The sequence below is a fragment of the Sus scrofa genome, chromosome 17, assembly GCF_000003025.6.
Source record: "Sus scrofa isolate TJ Tabasco breed Duroc chromosome 17, Sscrofa11.1, whole genome shotgun sequence".
In the NCBI taxonomy this organism is placed as follows: Eukaryota; Metazoa; Chordata; class Mammalia; order Artiodactyla; family Suidae; genus Sus; species Sus scrofa.
Window position 1 is genome coordinate 37,979,949 of NC_010459.5, and position 16,566 is coordinate 37,996,514.

At 44.7% G+C, this 16,566-nt stretch overlaps 1 protein-coding gene across 3 annotated transcripts in view; it reads right to left on the reverse strand.

Moving 5' to 3' along the window:
* The window catches only part of PIGU (phosphatidylinositol glycan anchor biosynthesis class U), a 121,408-nt gene that overhangs the window by 20,246 nt on the left and 84,596 nt on the right, over positions 1 to 16,566 (reverse strand). For all 3 annotated transcript variants that reach the window (XM_021077222.1, XM_021077223.1, NM_001185136.1), the window contains 4 exon segments: positions 11,079 to 11,233; positions 9,209 to 9,352; positions 5,905 to 6,029; positions 59 to 201 (listed from right to left, as the gene is read on the reverse strand). In XM_021077222.1, the coding sequence (XP_020932881.1) occupies positions 59 to 201; positions 5,905 to 6,029; positions 9,209 to 9,352; positions 11,079 to 11,233 (567 nt within the window).

The window sequence follows — 16,566 nt, forward strand, 5'->3', positions numbered from 1 at the left end:
GTTGAACGTCGGAGGCTACAAAATAAATCTTTGTCCCAGTGGTGCCTTTGACTCTTACCTGCCCAACGTTGAAGGTCAGTGTGATGGCATAAAAGAAATTGGAGTTGGCACTTCCTGCGTAAATCCAGAGGTGCCACAGGACAGGGAAGAGCAGGGAGCAGGCGATAATGATGCAGGTGAGGACAAAGATGTTTCGCAGGACTGTAAAGACAGAGGTCACAGTTAGCCCATTGCTGACTCTTTGGGACTCCTTCCTTGCAGGGATGGCCCTGCAGGACAGAGAAGTCCAGGAAAAGCCTGATGTAGCTGAAAGGTAGAACCCCTGCCTCCCAACACACACACGTGCACACACACACAAGGAGAGGCACCAGGCTGCCAAGACCCAAACCTCAGACCCTTAGCTCCTCATGCCCAAAGCTGGTGGGATGTCCTAGATTTGGACTCAACCTCACCTTGCTTTTTCTCTCTCCCATTTTTTTTTTTTTTTAAGGGCCACACCCTCTGCGCATGGAGGTTCCCAGGCTAGGGGTTGAATTGAAGCTACAGCTATTGGTCTACACCACTGCCACAGCAACACAGGATCCCAGCCTCATCTGCGACCTACACCACAGCTCATGGCAATGCCGAACCCTTAACCCACTGAGGCCAGGGATCAAACCTGCAACATCATGATTCCTAATCAGATTTGTTTCCACTGTGCCACAACGGGATCTTCTCCGCTGCCTTGCTCTTTAAGTCTCTTTTTGACAACGTCCCTCTCTAGCATCACCCCCACACCAAGAGGGAATGCAGAATCCCACCCGAAGCGCCCCCCTCACCAAGCTCCCAGAGGACCTGGTACAGAGGGTGGTTCGAGGGCAGGCAGGCCGAACTCTGCTGGTGGAGAAGGCAGCCTGACTGTGGGCTGCAGATTTAGCCTCAGAGAGATCTTGGTAAAAATTCCTCCTCTGCCAGCAAGTTTCTGAGTCCCAGCTTCCCCATCTCTAAAATAGGGCTAAAATGCCTACTTTGTGGGAGCATCCCATGAAATAAACAAGATGTGTGGAAAAGCTGGCACAGATATACTGCCGTGTTTTTTATTGGTGCGGTAACCAATCACCACAAACTTAAGTGGCTTAAACAATACAATTTACTATCTTACATTTATTTACTATCTTACATTTCGGGAGGTCAGAAGTCCACAGGCTAAAATCAGGGTACCTGCAGGGTTGCCTTCCCTCTGGTGGCTCTAGGGGAGAATCCGTGACCTTGCCTTTGTAGTGTGTAGAGGCTGCCTACATTCTTGGCCCATGACCCCCTTCCTTTTTCAACCAGCAATGATGGATTAAGTCCTTCTCACATTGTATCACTATGATCTCCTCTTCTGCCTTCCAATTATACTTTAGACCCTCTGACCATGTAAAGTGATGTAGTCACAGGTTCTGGGGATTGTGGGGTGGCCATCTTTGTAGGAGGCATTATTCTGCCTACCACACTGTGCTTTTATTTTCCATTTAATTCAATAGGGGATCTCTGACAGTAGGATTATATGCTATCGTTTCTTTATACTTTATTGCATTTTTAAATAAACTAATAAATATTATTTAAAATTAATTAAAAGAATGCCTTAAAAATTAGCACTTAAAAAAAAAAAAAAACAAAAACACCAAAAACTTAGCACTTAAAAAAGCTCAGGTAAGTTTCCTGGCAGGCACTTAATGATCAGAAGTTCCCTTCCCCTCTCTGATCCTGACCTTCAGGAAATCCCTTCTCCCAAGTCAGAGTTTTGGGACATTTAAGGGATGAACCTTAAGGCCTCTTGTCTCAGTTGTACAGTGACTTGGTTGAAATGCTATCCTGGCGGTTCATGCACTGGAAGGCGGACTGGATTACAGACAAGGTTCTCAATTCTGGTTGTAAAATGAACTCATCTGGGGAGCCCTGCCCAGACTAAGTCAATCAGAGTCGACAGGGGTGGGGCCCAGGCGTCCATACTGGTTTCTAAAAGCTCCCCTGGTGATTCCAATACGCAGCCAAGACTGGGACCCACTGGTGTACAGCTATAGACCCTTACCAAATAAGCAGCCCACACCAGTCTGTAACAGAGACTTCATGGGTCTGTGTCACATTGAGAATCATCAGGACAAGGTAGTTCGGAGTTTTCTTAAAGCTGAATGTTTTCAACTTAACGTTCCCTCTTTATTGAAAAATGATAGGTGTCTTGCTGCTGGCTGCTGTTGTTAAAATGTCCTTCCTTTTATGAAATGGGGATGAATAACTAGTAGTTGACTGTTTTTTGTTTTGTTTTCTTTTTTTGTTTTTGTTTTTGGCTGCATCCACGATATATAGAAGTTCTAGGACCAGATTTCGAACCCACACTACAGCTGCGACCAGAGCCACAGTTGCGACCAGAGCCACAGCAAAGCTGTGCCACCAGGTAACTCCTGACTGTTTTAATTTCTTCAGTAAAACAAAAAGTTGGCAACTTGGTCACCAGGATCTTTTGAAATGTTAGTGGTCCATGAAACCCCAAAATTTGGAAACGCTCGCCTGGAGGACTTGCAAGGTCCTCTTTTCTGATCTGAATTTCCAGGATCCTGGGCTTTCAAAGCTGAGAGGTGAAAGCCCTGACTCAAGCCTGAGACTTCTTGGAAGCCTTGTCCTTGCTCCCAGAAACAGAAGTCTGGGAAAAGGGATGTGTACACTGAGAATTATGCTTGTTATTATTAATAAACATATTTTTAATAAATATTAAATTATATCTTCAAGAAAGGAGAACTCCAACATTGGTGGTCCTTTACATTTCTCAGTGGTTCTTTCTGATCCCCTGGAAATTATTTTGCTGAAAAGAACATACACTATTCCTAAGATGAAACTCCTGTGGCCTGATGGCCCAAGTGGATTTTTGTTCTATTCTTCTAGTCCCTTTGGATTTCAGACTCGGTGACAACAGATGACCAAGAGGTTGAGAGAGGCTCACATGCCGCTCCTGGGTGCAGTCACAAAGAGCTGCAAGGATACATTCCCATGTGCCTGGAGGAACCGTCGTCACCAGCGTCCAGTTGGCTTCTGGCCTGTGGTGACCTTTGCAGGACTGGGGAGCTGCTGCTCACTCTTGCTGGCTGACAGGCCAGAGGATTATAGCTACATGCCAGAGCAGATGGAGCCAGGGACCTGGGGCACAGGACGGCCTGTTCCAGGCACTAGGAGGTATCGGAGATGTAAGAGATGACCCGGGCCTGATGAGACGCAAGGGTTCACCCTTCATCAGCTGTGCTAGGCCAGATGGAATCAGATTCCCCACCACGTTTACTGGGTGACTTTCTCTGATCTCTGGCTCCACTGCTGACAAGCCAAAACTTCAGGCAAGTCATTTTCCTTCCCTGAGTCTCAGGCTTATTCAGAAATAAAATCCCACTTGAAGAATCCAGTCCCATCAGGAGGGGAACAGAGGGGATTTAGGGACTTCAAAGGTCATGGTGGTGATGTTTCTTTTCTTAAACTAGGTTCTGGGTATATAGGACTTTGTTGTGTTATTTTTTATAATTAATGTGTATTTTAAAATCAGTATTCTTTTATCACTATAAAACAGTTAATAAAAACAAAATAAAGCACACACACACACAGACACACAATCCAGCCCTTTGGTAATTGGCTCTTTGAGCTGGACCACTGCAGGCTGGCACGGGCTCTGCCAGCAGGCTGTTCCCTAACACCGCAATTGCGCGTTCGTATGATTCATCCTGGCCCCAAGCCCCACAGAGTCCCAGCGTCTGGGACCTGCACTCAGGGAGGGGCCCACGTGCCTCTTCTCCCCACTGAGCCGGACAGAAAAACAAAACAGTGAATGTGCGAGCAGGCATGTTGGCACTGGAACTAATGTTTAAACTGAATTCTTAACCACATTAGAAGGCTGAATATATTCAACCTAGGCACACAGACTCTGCAGAATCTCCACAGGTCCAGGCTGAATGTAATGACTCACAGCTGCCATGCCCCAAACAGACATCGTGAGCACGAGTACCTTCTGCCACAGGAGCTGCGCCTCGAGAGGTGGCAGCCCAGGCTCTCTGCAGGAACCTTCAGATGAACTAAACTTGCCCAGCCAGCCAGCAACAGCATCTATTAGATCATCCAGGGTTTCAGAAACGCCATCCTTATTTTTTTGTGCCTCACCACCCCAGAGGGCATAAAATAGCTTATTTCAAGTTTTGAAAAATATGTTTATTTCAGTGACTCTGAATGACTGTGGGTACCAAGCCTAAGGCTGGCTTTGATCATAAAACTATGCAGGAGACCCCTCCGCCCTGCAACCCCTGCATAATTATCACTACTATTAATAACTGCAGTGCTATTTACATTTTCTTCTTTCTCAAACTTGAAACGCCCATGAAAGATATTCTCCCCATATGACAGATGAAAAAAACGGGAGGCTCAGAAAGGTTAAATAACTTGCTATAATGGGAAAGCCAGGACTCAGACTCAAGGCAATCTGGCTCCAGACCATGTTCAGCAATAGGAGATGAAAGATATTCCCCGAGGGAGATGCAGCCAAAAACGACTCCATTTGGAGGGGAAAGGGGATCAACATCCCCAAGACCCACCCTGTCACAAACTGGGGTAGGTTCCTATGCCCTGTGACTTGCCATTGGCCACTCTGCCAAGGGGCGCCAGGCGGACTCTGAGGCTGCTGGACTGGATGATTCTTGACTGTGTAATGAGGGTGTCGCAGGCAGAAGATGCCACTTCCTGCTTCCAGTCAAGCTGCCTGGCCACCACCCTACCAGGCATCACCTGCAGGAGCAGCAGGGCTTGGCCTGCCCACTCGCCTGTTTATCTTCACTCAGAGGCCCACTCCTACAGGTAGAGTTCTTTCTAACAGCTGATCAGTTTCACTTCCTGGTTGACACCCAGCAGTCCCAAAACAATAACAAAGACTTGCTTCCTCTGAAGTCTGCCCTGCCTGGGTTCATTCTTGACACCTTGCTGTGCACCCACCTTAGGCAAGGAAAGTTCAACAGTTCCCTTCCCGGTTTAGAGAATCGAGTGGTACTGGGCCACTGGCACTGCCTCTTTACTAGAGAGGTTTCAAAGAGCCAAGCACAAACATGTGCTGAGTTGTTCTGTGTGTCAGGTTTGATCTTGGGTGCTGGAGACACAGAGGTGAGGGAGCCATGAGCCTACCCTTGGGGAGCCCACAAACACTGAAAAGAACTCACATAGGGGGTGAAGAGCCAGACTGAGGGAGACACTAGGAAACACTAGAAAGCATAACTAGATCACCACTAGGCCACCTTTTGAGGAAGGGATGGTTAGAGCTTAAGGGGTCTTCACAGCAGGCAGGAAGTCTAATGTTGCCTGTCTGTCTTCTGTGGATCTTTCGACACACCACTGGGAAATGGTTCAAAGCCAAGGCCTAGTGCCGCACTGTCCAACACAACAGCTACTAGCTGTGTGTGCCTTCTTAAATTGAAGTTAAAAATTCAGTTTCTTAGCATACTGGTGGCTATTCTATGGGACTATCCACAGAAAGCCCAAATGGACAGCACTGGCTGGAGGCTCACAGGTTTGGAATCTGACGCCAGCCCTTCTACCTACCAGTCAAGGAACAAGTGGCTCTACTTTTCTGTACCTCAGTTTCCTCATCTGCAAAATGGGGATACTTTCTTCAGAGTCTGGTGTGAAGATAAAATGAGCCAACGTGTGTAACACTCTTAGAACCACAGTGGCCAGGTATACTGTAAGTGCTCAATAAACGTAGTTATTTTTATTATCATCACTAGTCCACAGCACCAAGGAGGCAGATATTGTACATGGTGTCCCGGCCGATCAGTGCTGCTAGCACAGCAAGTGCCTATTCATTCCTTTTTCCCTGGCCGGGGGACACCAATCTGCCAGCATGGGGTCAGAGGTAGGAGTACTCACATCTGTAGAGGTGGTTCCACACGGGGAAGAAGGCCATGTAGAGGGCCACATCCCCCACGGTCGGGTAGGACTTGAAGATGGAGATGATGGCAATCTGGATGAACATGAAGAAGACAGGGTGTTCCCTGGGGAAGGCGGGGCAGGGCAGACAGAGAGAGGAAGGTCAGTCAGGGACCAGGCCACCCCAGAGACTCCTGACCCCACCCCTCGATTCAAATCCAAAAGTACTCTCTGGGGTCTTCACAGAGGGCTGGCTCTGCTACCCACAAGACACAGGGCCAGGCCAAGTAGCAGAAGCAGAAAACTGCGGGGACCGGAAGATGCCCAGAGGTGGGGAGGAGAGCCCAGCAAACACTGAGAAACAGTCCACAGAGACACTTCCCATCAACCCCTCCCCCACCGCTCTGAGCCTTCCCCCAGGAGCTGTGGAGGAAGAAAACAAATGAAGTCAGCGTCCTTTATTACTGGGCTTAAATGACTGCTTGTCAGCGTAAAGAGGCAGCCGCCCTTGCCAGAGGCCCCTCTGACATTGGACCCAGGGCAGGAAGTGCCTCCTTGCTGAGGCTTTTCTCTCTGACAACATGGTCAGTGGGGTCCAGAGACCTTTAGCTATGATGAGCTCCTTTCCTGAAAGAGAACTGAGAGCTGCATGCAGCTTTTCGCTCTTAAGGGCTGGAAATGGAGTTCTTGCGTCCTTAATCTAGTAAGACTGGCTGCCATTTCCTAAACCCTCACTCTAAGTCTTATGCGAGGTCCTTTTCTTGCATCAATGCATGTGATCCTGACTACACTGCAACTGCACCTCGAGGTAGGCAATGCCGTCACTGCATTTTGCAGATGAGGAACTCAGGTTCAGAGAAGGTAAGCAGGTTCGTAAGTGGTGGAGTTATTTGTCTCCAGAACTGCTCAGCACCACCAATGCTGCTCTCCTGAGTGCCAGAACGACCACAGCTCTGATCAGAGAGGGTGAGACAGAACCCAATTTCTGGTGCTCCTCCTCTGAGAGCTGACCAAGGGCTGAAGGGAAGCCAACAGGAAGGCTTACACCTTCCTTAGTACCATCTAAACAACATGCACATGCCCTACTTCTGCCCAGTAATCTGGATGCCTAGCTCACGCAGCTTTTCCTCAGAGTAATGGCATTCTTGTCTGGCAGGGCAAAGGTCAGGGTGACTCAATGGGTGTAAATCTAAGATGTGGAGACAAATGTGTACACACCCAAATACTCTACAGCAAATGACTCTGAAACTCAGAGTGACAAAGTCACACAGACCTGTATCCTCTAGGAAGGGTCCAGCTATCTCAGTGAGCATCTTCGGAAGGATAATCCAGACCACTGGTTTTGGGCTTTTTAGGGAGCTGGTAACAGCTGCAACATTCCTATGAAGAGGCTAGTGACCACGTAGTGCCCCCAAAACGTGGAGACCCGAACCCCGTGCAACACCACCTGGGGAAAGGTGACCTGAAGGTCCGGGCCTCACAAAGCTGGCACTCCAGGGGCTGGAGAGTGAATGGAACTTCCTAACCAGGCACAGGAGGTCAGCCATGGGGGAAGTCAGGTATCTTCAACTTTTCTTTATTTTTTTTTATAGCTGCACTTGCAGCATATGGAAGTTCCCAGGCCAGGGACTGAATCTGAGCTGCAGCTGTGGCAATGCTGGATCCTTTAATCTACTGTGGTGGGCTGGGAACCGAACCCACACCTCTGAAGTGACCCCAGCCACTGTAGTCAGATTCTTAACCCACTGAGTCACGCTGGGAACTCCTAGCTTCACCTCTTCTGTCCCCACAACTCTGAGGCCCTGGCCGTGTGTGTGTGTGAGTGTGTGTGTGAGTGTCTGTGTACATCACAAGATGGTGGTGCTACTGTCTACCCAGGAGCTATCTGTGGCCTTATACATGCCAACAATAGAAACTGCTGGAAAGCTGGCTACACAGAGGGAGGAAAGATGCTCCAAGCTCCCGGCTTCTCTCAGCCAAGTGGCCAGGCCTGACCAGAACAAGGGCAGGAAATGTGGACCACAGACAGCTGGAGAGCTTGGCGGGGTAAGGCTGCCAGAATTCAGGAGCCTGCCAGGCCAAGAAGGAATGGTTTTCTGTCAGATGCCAGGCCAAGGCTATGTCACAGGAAGGAAACATCAGCTCTGGGCTTTTAGGGAATGGGAACCATGTGCATTGGTTCTCTGGCCATGGAGAAGAGGGAAGGTTGGAGCAGAGAACTTAAACTCCTGAAATCTAAATCACACTCTTCCAGCTTCCCTCATCTAGGTATATCCATGCCTACTGGTGTCTGTTTCCCCTCCTCCGAAACTAGGATTATGTAACCATTTCTGGGAGCTACTGTAAGTGGTATCTCTCGGGAGTCTGGCATGTGTAGGGCACTGAGCATAAGTTCTGGAGCCAAACAAACCTGGGTCTGAATCCCAGCTTCACTGCTTACTGGCATGTGACTCTGGGAAAATCATCCCATCTTTCTGAATGGCAATTCCTTCAATTATAAAATGGAAGTGATAATAATGCCTACCAGTAAGAGTTGCTGGAAGGGTTAGGCATGACTGTATTTCAAAAAGCCTAGACAGGAGTTCCTACAGTTGCTCAGCAGTAACAAACCTGACTAGTATCCATGAGGACGCAGGTTTGATCCCTGGCTTCGCTCAGTGGGTTAAGGATCTGGTGTTGCCGTGAGCTGTGGTATTGGTCGCAGACGTGGTTTGGATCCCACATTGCTGTGGCTGTGGTGAAGGCCAGCAGCTGCAGCTCCAGTTTGACCCCTAGCCTGGGAACTTCCACATGCTGCTGGTACGGCCCTAAAATGATTAAAAAAAATCCTAGATGTTAGCTCCGTTATGCTAGAGAAGAGAGCTCATAGGTAACTCCTTTGAGGGAAACTGATCAAAAGATTAAACATAGTTGCAGGTGGCCAGCTTCCCAACTAACACGTCCTGAGACCCTTTGGGCAAACTGTTACCAGGATGCTGATGGAGGACACCCAACAGGATCCACTTTTTCTAAGGATTCCTCCTCCTCCCCAAGCCCCACCTTTATCTAAAACGACTGGGCTCAGCAATAACATGGGTTCAAGGATCCCAAAGTGAAGCCAGGGGAAATATCAGGGCTCTGGAGCAACATCTCTGCAGCCTGCCCTCATGTGTGGCTCTACTGCTGGGTACAGCCATTGAAGCGACTGAAGACTGACTGGGCTCCCTGGGCAAAAATAAAACCTGATAGCAGATGTTTTGAAGGGTACCTGCAAAGCTACAAATGGCTCTGTGGACAAAAAAAAGCAGCAGGTCCAACCACTTACTTCAGCTTTATGGCTAAGGGGATGGTGTAGAAGAAGACGTTGATCTGAAACACACATACAAAGAAGAGGCTGAAGTGCTCAAACATCTCTGCAAAGAAGTACCAGAAGAGACCAATGTTTGGAGTGAGATCTGGAACAGAAAGTCTGGAATGAAGAAAACAAAGGCAGAGAAAAATGAGAACAAAATTATAAACAATCTGCTTTGACCTGGTTTTCTCCTGAAGGCTTTGGTCACTGCTGGGCAGTCAAGGACAACTTTGTCTCCACAGAAATCAGGATGTGAGGGGCTCTGCAGGCACCCCAGGCCCAGGTAATTAAAAAAATAATGGGCAGAGGCACAGAGAATAATAACCCATAAAAAAATATTACCTGAGCCAAACTCTGGCATGCATCAGAGATCTGAAACAAGGCAGGAATTCATGCCAGAAATCAAAACACCAGTCCCTCTTTTACTGTCCAGGATATGTATTTGTTCAAAGTCAGGAGGTACCCACACTGGAGCAAGAGAGGAATGGGTCTAAAACCAACAATGCCTATTTGGGGCATTCCAAAAACCTGTGTAGAAGACAAGCTCAGAGATCCTGTTCTCCCCATTCGTGCTCCACATGCCCACAAGCTGCAGCCAGAAGACTGAGTGCCTGACACTCTGCAGTGAGCCTTCCAGGGGCCTGAGGAACCACTGCCAGGTCCTGGCTAGGATCCCAGACCTTGTTTGGGAAATAAGGATTTATCTGGAAAACTTTTGGTCTGGTTATATCAGATAAAGATAGGCTGCAATTTCGGCTCTTCTACAAATTTTACATTATATTTTTTCTATTTAAAAAAATACAGGGTTGAAACTGATGTCAATTCACAATCTTAAAAGTACAATAAGTGGAGCGCAGAAAGGGAGAGAGAGAGGCAACAGTTCATGGTCAAATTTCACTGACGAAGGCCTCCACCCAGGGCAAGTCTTTGCTTCCTGCTGTAACTACATTTCCTTTTCTGTGAAATTAAGTACAGCACACAATCTGTGGACCAGCAGAAAACTAGGAAAAGCCTTTCATTGGGCATTCTAAACTCTTCTCCAAGGCAGAGCATGAAAAACTGAAGGTTACTGGTCATTGTTAGGCTCAGCCAAAATTTTACACAAATAAGCAGCGCAGACATAGATCCCTTTCCCACTCTGGCTGGTTTAAGTGTCTATCACTCACGGGGCTGTGAGTCCCATGCTTGGGCAGAGACTATCCTGAGAAATGTGGAAATGTCTACAGGATTCATCTTGAAAACCCATTTCTTTCTGTTTTTTGGGGGTTTGTTTGTTTTGGTCATGCCCACGGCATGTGAAGTTTCCAGTCCAGGGATGAAACCCAAGTTGCAGCAGTGACAACAGTAAATCTTTAACTGCTGGGCCACCAGGGAACTCTAAACCACACGGGAATTTCAATTTTCTCTAAAAGTCTGGCATATGGAAGACGGCTTTATTTTAAAACTGTTGGAGATCCTCTTGCAATGGAGATACACATCCATTCCTGTTTGGGATTAAGTCAGAATCTCCCAGTCAGAGGCTGGTAGTTGCTTTGGAAGTTCCCCGAAAGTGTTCCTCAACTGTAAGAGACCAGTGGTTCTCAAAGGGTGTTCCCTGGAACACATCACCTGAAAACTTACTAGAAATGCAAATTCTTGGTCCCTACCCCAGACTTACTTAATCAGAACCTCTGGAGGGAGTCCAGCAAGCTGGGTATTCAAGCCCTGCAGATGATTCTGATGCACGCTAGAGGCTAAGGACCACTGCTCTAGATGCTGCCTGTGCTTGCTCTCCCTCTGATTCCAGATGGAGGTGTGAACACTAAATTAACTTCTAGAGGGTTCTAATGAGGCCGTTACTTACATGAAGCCATAGACTGCAGGGATGAAATCCCAGGAGCTGAGAAGGAAGAAGGAGAGGCAAACGATTACCACTAGGCTTCCCACATACATCATGGCATACTCCCAAGAGAAGATCCAGAACGCTTTGCTCTTCACTTTCACCGGTATGTACTGCCGCTAGGAGAGAAGGCAGAACAGTGTTTTTAAGGATCTCAAGGATAAAGAGCAGTTATCAGATTAAACTTCACGGTTCCTTCTGCAAAACAGAGGCCACAGAAACACTGAAAATCAAAGGATTGAAAAGATATGCTAGGTAAACACTAACCAAAAGAAAATTAGTTTAGGTATTATTACCAGATAAAATAGACTTTAATGTAAAAAGTACTGCAGAGATAAAGATGTTCCATCATGAAAAAAGGTTCATTAGAAGGATATAATGGTTCTCAAATTGTGTGTACCTAATAACATGGTCTCAAATATAGGAAATAAACATGGACAGAGCTACAAAGGAAAATTACACAAACCCATCATCAGTGGATAATTGGTGGATCAGACAAAAATCAGAATCAAGTAGAAATATGAAGAGCATGCTTCATGAATTTGTTCACATAAGATCTTAAAGAACAATTATACTTATAGAAAACAGTGCACCTGGTGAACTCACATTCATTTAAAAGCATTGGGAGGGGGGGCATTTATAAAAACTGACCACATACCTAAATCAGGCCACCAAGCAATATCAGCAAACTTTAAGGAATCTGTATCATAAAGATCCCTTTCACTGACCACAATATAATTTGTCGAGATCATTAATAAAAAGATAACCTAAAAATACATTAGGAAAATTTTAAGCATTTTTGTGAATAACTCAGGAGTCAACAAAGAAATAATAGAAAGCTTTGATACTAGAAATTAGTGGTTATGAAAACACCTTATATCACCATTCAAATGTAATATAGATAAAACAGCACTCTGAAGGAAAAATACAACTTTATAAACTTCTATTTGAATAGAAGGCTGAAAATAAATAAACACCTTTTTTTTTTTTTTATAAACACCCATTTTAAGACATGAGAAAAAGAACAGAATAAACTTCAAAAGAAGGAAGGAAATGATAAAGGTAAGAGTAGAATTTGTGGGAACAGAAAACGAAGTTACAACATAGGCTTATCTCATTTTATTACGCTGTGCTTTACTGCACTTCACACAGGTTGTGCTTTTTTTACAATCTGAAAGTTTGTAACAACCCTATTGGTGACAACTTTCCAACAGCATTTGATCACTTTGTGTCTCTGTGTCACATTTTGGTAACTCTTGCAATATTTCAAACTTTTTCATTGTTATTATGTTTGTTACGGTGATCTGTGATCAGTGATCTTTGATGTTACTATTGAAACTGTCTTGGTAAACCATGAACCACAATCATACAAGATGGCAAACTTTAATAAATGTGTTCTGACTAGACTGACTAGCTATATTCCCCATCTCTCTCCTCCTTAGCACCCCCTTATTTCCTGAGACTTAATATTGAAATAAGGCAATTAATACCACGACACAGCCTCTGAGTATTCAAGTCAAAGGAAGTGTTGCATGTATCTCACTCTAAATCAAAAGCTAAAAATGACTGAGTTTGGTAAGGAAGGTACATTGAAAGCTGAAATAGGCTGAAAGCCAGGCCTCTTTCACCAAACAGCCAGGTTGTGAATGCAAAGGTAAAGTTTAAAGTTCTTTTTTTCTTTTTAGGGCTGCACCTGTGGCATATGGAAGTTCCCAGGCTAAGGGTCAAATTGGAGCTGCAGCTGCCAGCCTAGGACATAGCAATAGCAACGTGGGATCTGAACCTTGTCTGCAACCTCTACTGCAGCTCACCGCAATGCCAGATCCTCAACCCACTGAACAAAGTCAGGGATTGAACCTGCATCTTCATGGATATTAGTCAGGTTCTTAACCCACTGAGCCACGACAGGAACTCCTAAAGTTCTTGTACAAAATTACAAATGGTATTCCAGTGAACACATGAATGATAAGAAAGCAAACAGCCTCATCACTGATATGGAAATAGTGTGGAGAGGAGATCAAACCAGTCACAACATTCCCTTTAGCCAAAGCCCCATTCAGGAAAAGGCACAACTCTTTTCAATACCGTGAAGGCTGAGAGAGGTGAGGGAGCAGCAGAAGAAAAGTATGAAGCTAGCAGAGGCTGATTCATGAGGTTTAAGCAGAGACGCCATCTCCATAACATAAAAGTTCATGGTGAAGCAGCAAGTGCTAATGTAGGAGCTACAACAAGTTATCCAAAAGATCTAACTAAGATAATTAATGAAGGTGACTACACTAAACCACAGATTTTCAATGTACATGAAACAGCCTTCTACTGGGAAAAGATGCCATATAGGACTTTCATAGCTATAGAGGACAAATCAATGTCTAGCTTCAAAGCTTCAAAAAACAGGCTGACTCTCTTGTTAGGGGTTAACACAGCTGGTGACTTTAATTTGAAGCCACTGCTCACCTATCACTCCCAAAATCCTAGGGCCCTTAGGAATTATGCTAAATTGACTCTGCAATGTTCTATAAATGGAAAAACAAAGCACATCTGTTTACAACATGGTTTACTGAATATTTCTCTGAGCAGTAGGCCCAGTGTTGAGACATATTGCTCAAAAAAAAGTTCTTTCCAAAATATTATTGCTCACTTTGTGATGGAACATGATGGAGGATAATGTGAAAAAAAAAGGACGTATATAAATGTATAACTGGGCCACTTTGCTGTATAGCAGAAATTGACAGAACATTATAAATTAACTATAAAATTTTTTAAAAATATTACTGCTTATTGACAATACAAGAGCTCTGACGGAGATGCACAATGAGATTAAGGTCGTTTTCATGTTCGCAAGCACAACATCCATTTTGCATCCCATGGATCAAGGAGTCGTTTCAACTTTCAGGTCTTATTATTTACAAAACACATTTTGGGAGTTCTCCCGTGGCTCCGCAGATTAAGGATCTGGCATTGTCACTGCAGTGGCTTGGGTCACTGCTGTGATGAGGGTTTAATCCCTGGCCTGGGAACTTCCACATGCCACAGGTGTGGTTGAAAAAGAAAAAAAAGAAATACATTTTGTAAGCCTACAGCTGCCATAGATAATGATTTCTATGGATCTGGGCAAAGTGAATTGAAAACCTTCAGGAAAGGATTCACCATTCTAAATGCCATGAAGAACATTTGTGATTCATGAGAAGAGGTTCAAGTATCATCATTAAGAGGAGTTTGGAAGAAGTTGATTCCAAACTTTATGGATGATTTTGAGGGGTTCAAGAACTTCACTGGAAGAAGGAACTGCAGATATTGTAGATACAGCAAGAGGACTCAAATTAGAAGTGAAGCAATCTCATGACAAAACTTGAATAGATGAGCAGTTGTTTCTTATGGATGAGCAAAGAAAGTAGGCTGGTTTTTGTTTTTCCCTTTCTTTTTTTCTTTTATGGCCACCCTATGGCATATGGAGTTCCTGGGCCAGGAATCAGATCCAAGCTGCAGTTGCAACTTATGCTGCGGATGCGGCAATTCTGGATCCTTTAACACACTGTGCTGAGTGGAGGATTGAACCTGTGTCCTGGCGCTGCATAGACACTGCCAATCCCTTTGAGCCACAGCAGGAACTCCAAAAATGGTTTCTTGAGATGGAATCTACTCCTAAGGAAGATGCTGTGAAGACTGTTGAAATAACAATGAAGGATTTAGAATACTACATAAACTTAGTTGATAAAGCAGTGGCAAGGTTTGAGAGGACTGGCTTCAGTTTTGAAGGAAGTTCTACTACTGATGGTAAAATCTACTGATGGTAAAATCTATCGAATAGCATTGCATAATAAAGAGTAATAGTTTGTAAAAGTGGGAATCAATTGATGTCTGTTGGCAAATTTCATTATTGACTCATCTTAAGAAATTGCCAAAGCCACCTCAAACTTGAGCAACCACCACTCTGATTGGTCAGCAGCCATCAACACTGAGGCAAGATCCTCCACCAGCAAAAAGAGAAGGCTCAGGTGATGGTTAGCGGTTTTTATTTTTTTATTTTTTTTTTCTTTTTTGGCCACACCCATGGCATAAGGAAGTTCCTGGGCCAGGGTTCAAATTCAAGCAGGAGCTGTGAACTAAGCCACAGCTGTGGCAATACCAGATCCTTAACCCACGACAGGCCAGGATTGAACCAGGGCCTCCAAAGAGAAAGTCGGATCTTTAACTCATTGCACCATAGCGGGAACTCCTGTTAGCATTTTTTAGCAATAAAGTATTTTTAATTAAGATATGTAAATTCTTTAGACATAACGTTGTTGCACTTCTAATAGACAATAGTACAGTGTAAACATAACTTTTCCATGCACTGGGAAGCCAAAAAATTTGTGTGACTTGCTATATTGTAATATTTGCTTTATTGCAGTGGTCTGAAACTGAACCTGAAGTATCTAAGGAATCAAGAAGCCAAAAATCAGCTCCTAGAAATGACAAATGAGACTGATGAGTCTCTGATAAGATAGGTCGAGGAAAAGGGAAGACAAATAAACAATATTAGGAATATAAAAGGAGACCTAACTATGGCTGTGTTAGGGTTAATAAATATAAAAAAGTATGCAACATGTTTAAAAACTGAGGCAAGCAGTGGAAACAAACCTGACTGCTATCCATGAGGACGTAGGTTCAATCCCTGGTCTTGCTCAGTGGGTTAGGGAATCTGGCATTGCCATGAACTGTGGTGTGTGCAGACGTGGCTTAGATCTGGCGTTGCTGTGGCTGTGGCATAGGCTGGTAGCTGTAGCTCCTAAACTGGGAACTTCCATATGCTGAGGGTGCAGCCCTAAAAAGCAAAAACAAAACAAAAACAACAATAACAAAAATGAGGCAAAATGGGAATTGCCATTGTGGCTCAATGGGTTAAGAACCCAAGTAGTATCCATGAAGATTCAGGTTCAATCCCTGGCTTCGCTCAGTGGGTTAAGGATCTGGCATTGCTGTGAGCTGTGGTGTAGGTTGCAAACAAGGCTCGGATCCCTCGTTGCTGTGGCTGTGGCGTAGGCTAGCAGCTGTAGCTCTGATTCAGTCTCTAGCCTGGGAACTTCCATATGACACTGGTGTGACCCTTAAAAAAAAAAAGGAAAGGAAAAAAGCTAGTAAATTAAAAATAAAATAAAACCATGAAATATTAGAAAAAAAACCCCGACAAATCCATCTTTAACCCTAATGGAGGGAAAGGCTCAAAATCCAGAGGCAATAAAAAGAAAAGTTTTATATATTAAAAACACCATAAAAAAAAACGAGAATATATATTCACACAAAAACATGCATGCGAATGTTCACAGTAGCATTATTCATAAATAGCCAAGAAATAGAAACAACCCAAACGCCTACCAACTGGTGAATAAATAAAAAGTGGCATGTTCATACAATAGAATATTATTTGGCAATATTATTTGAATGAAGTACTGTTATATGCTACAACAGGGAT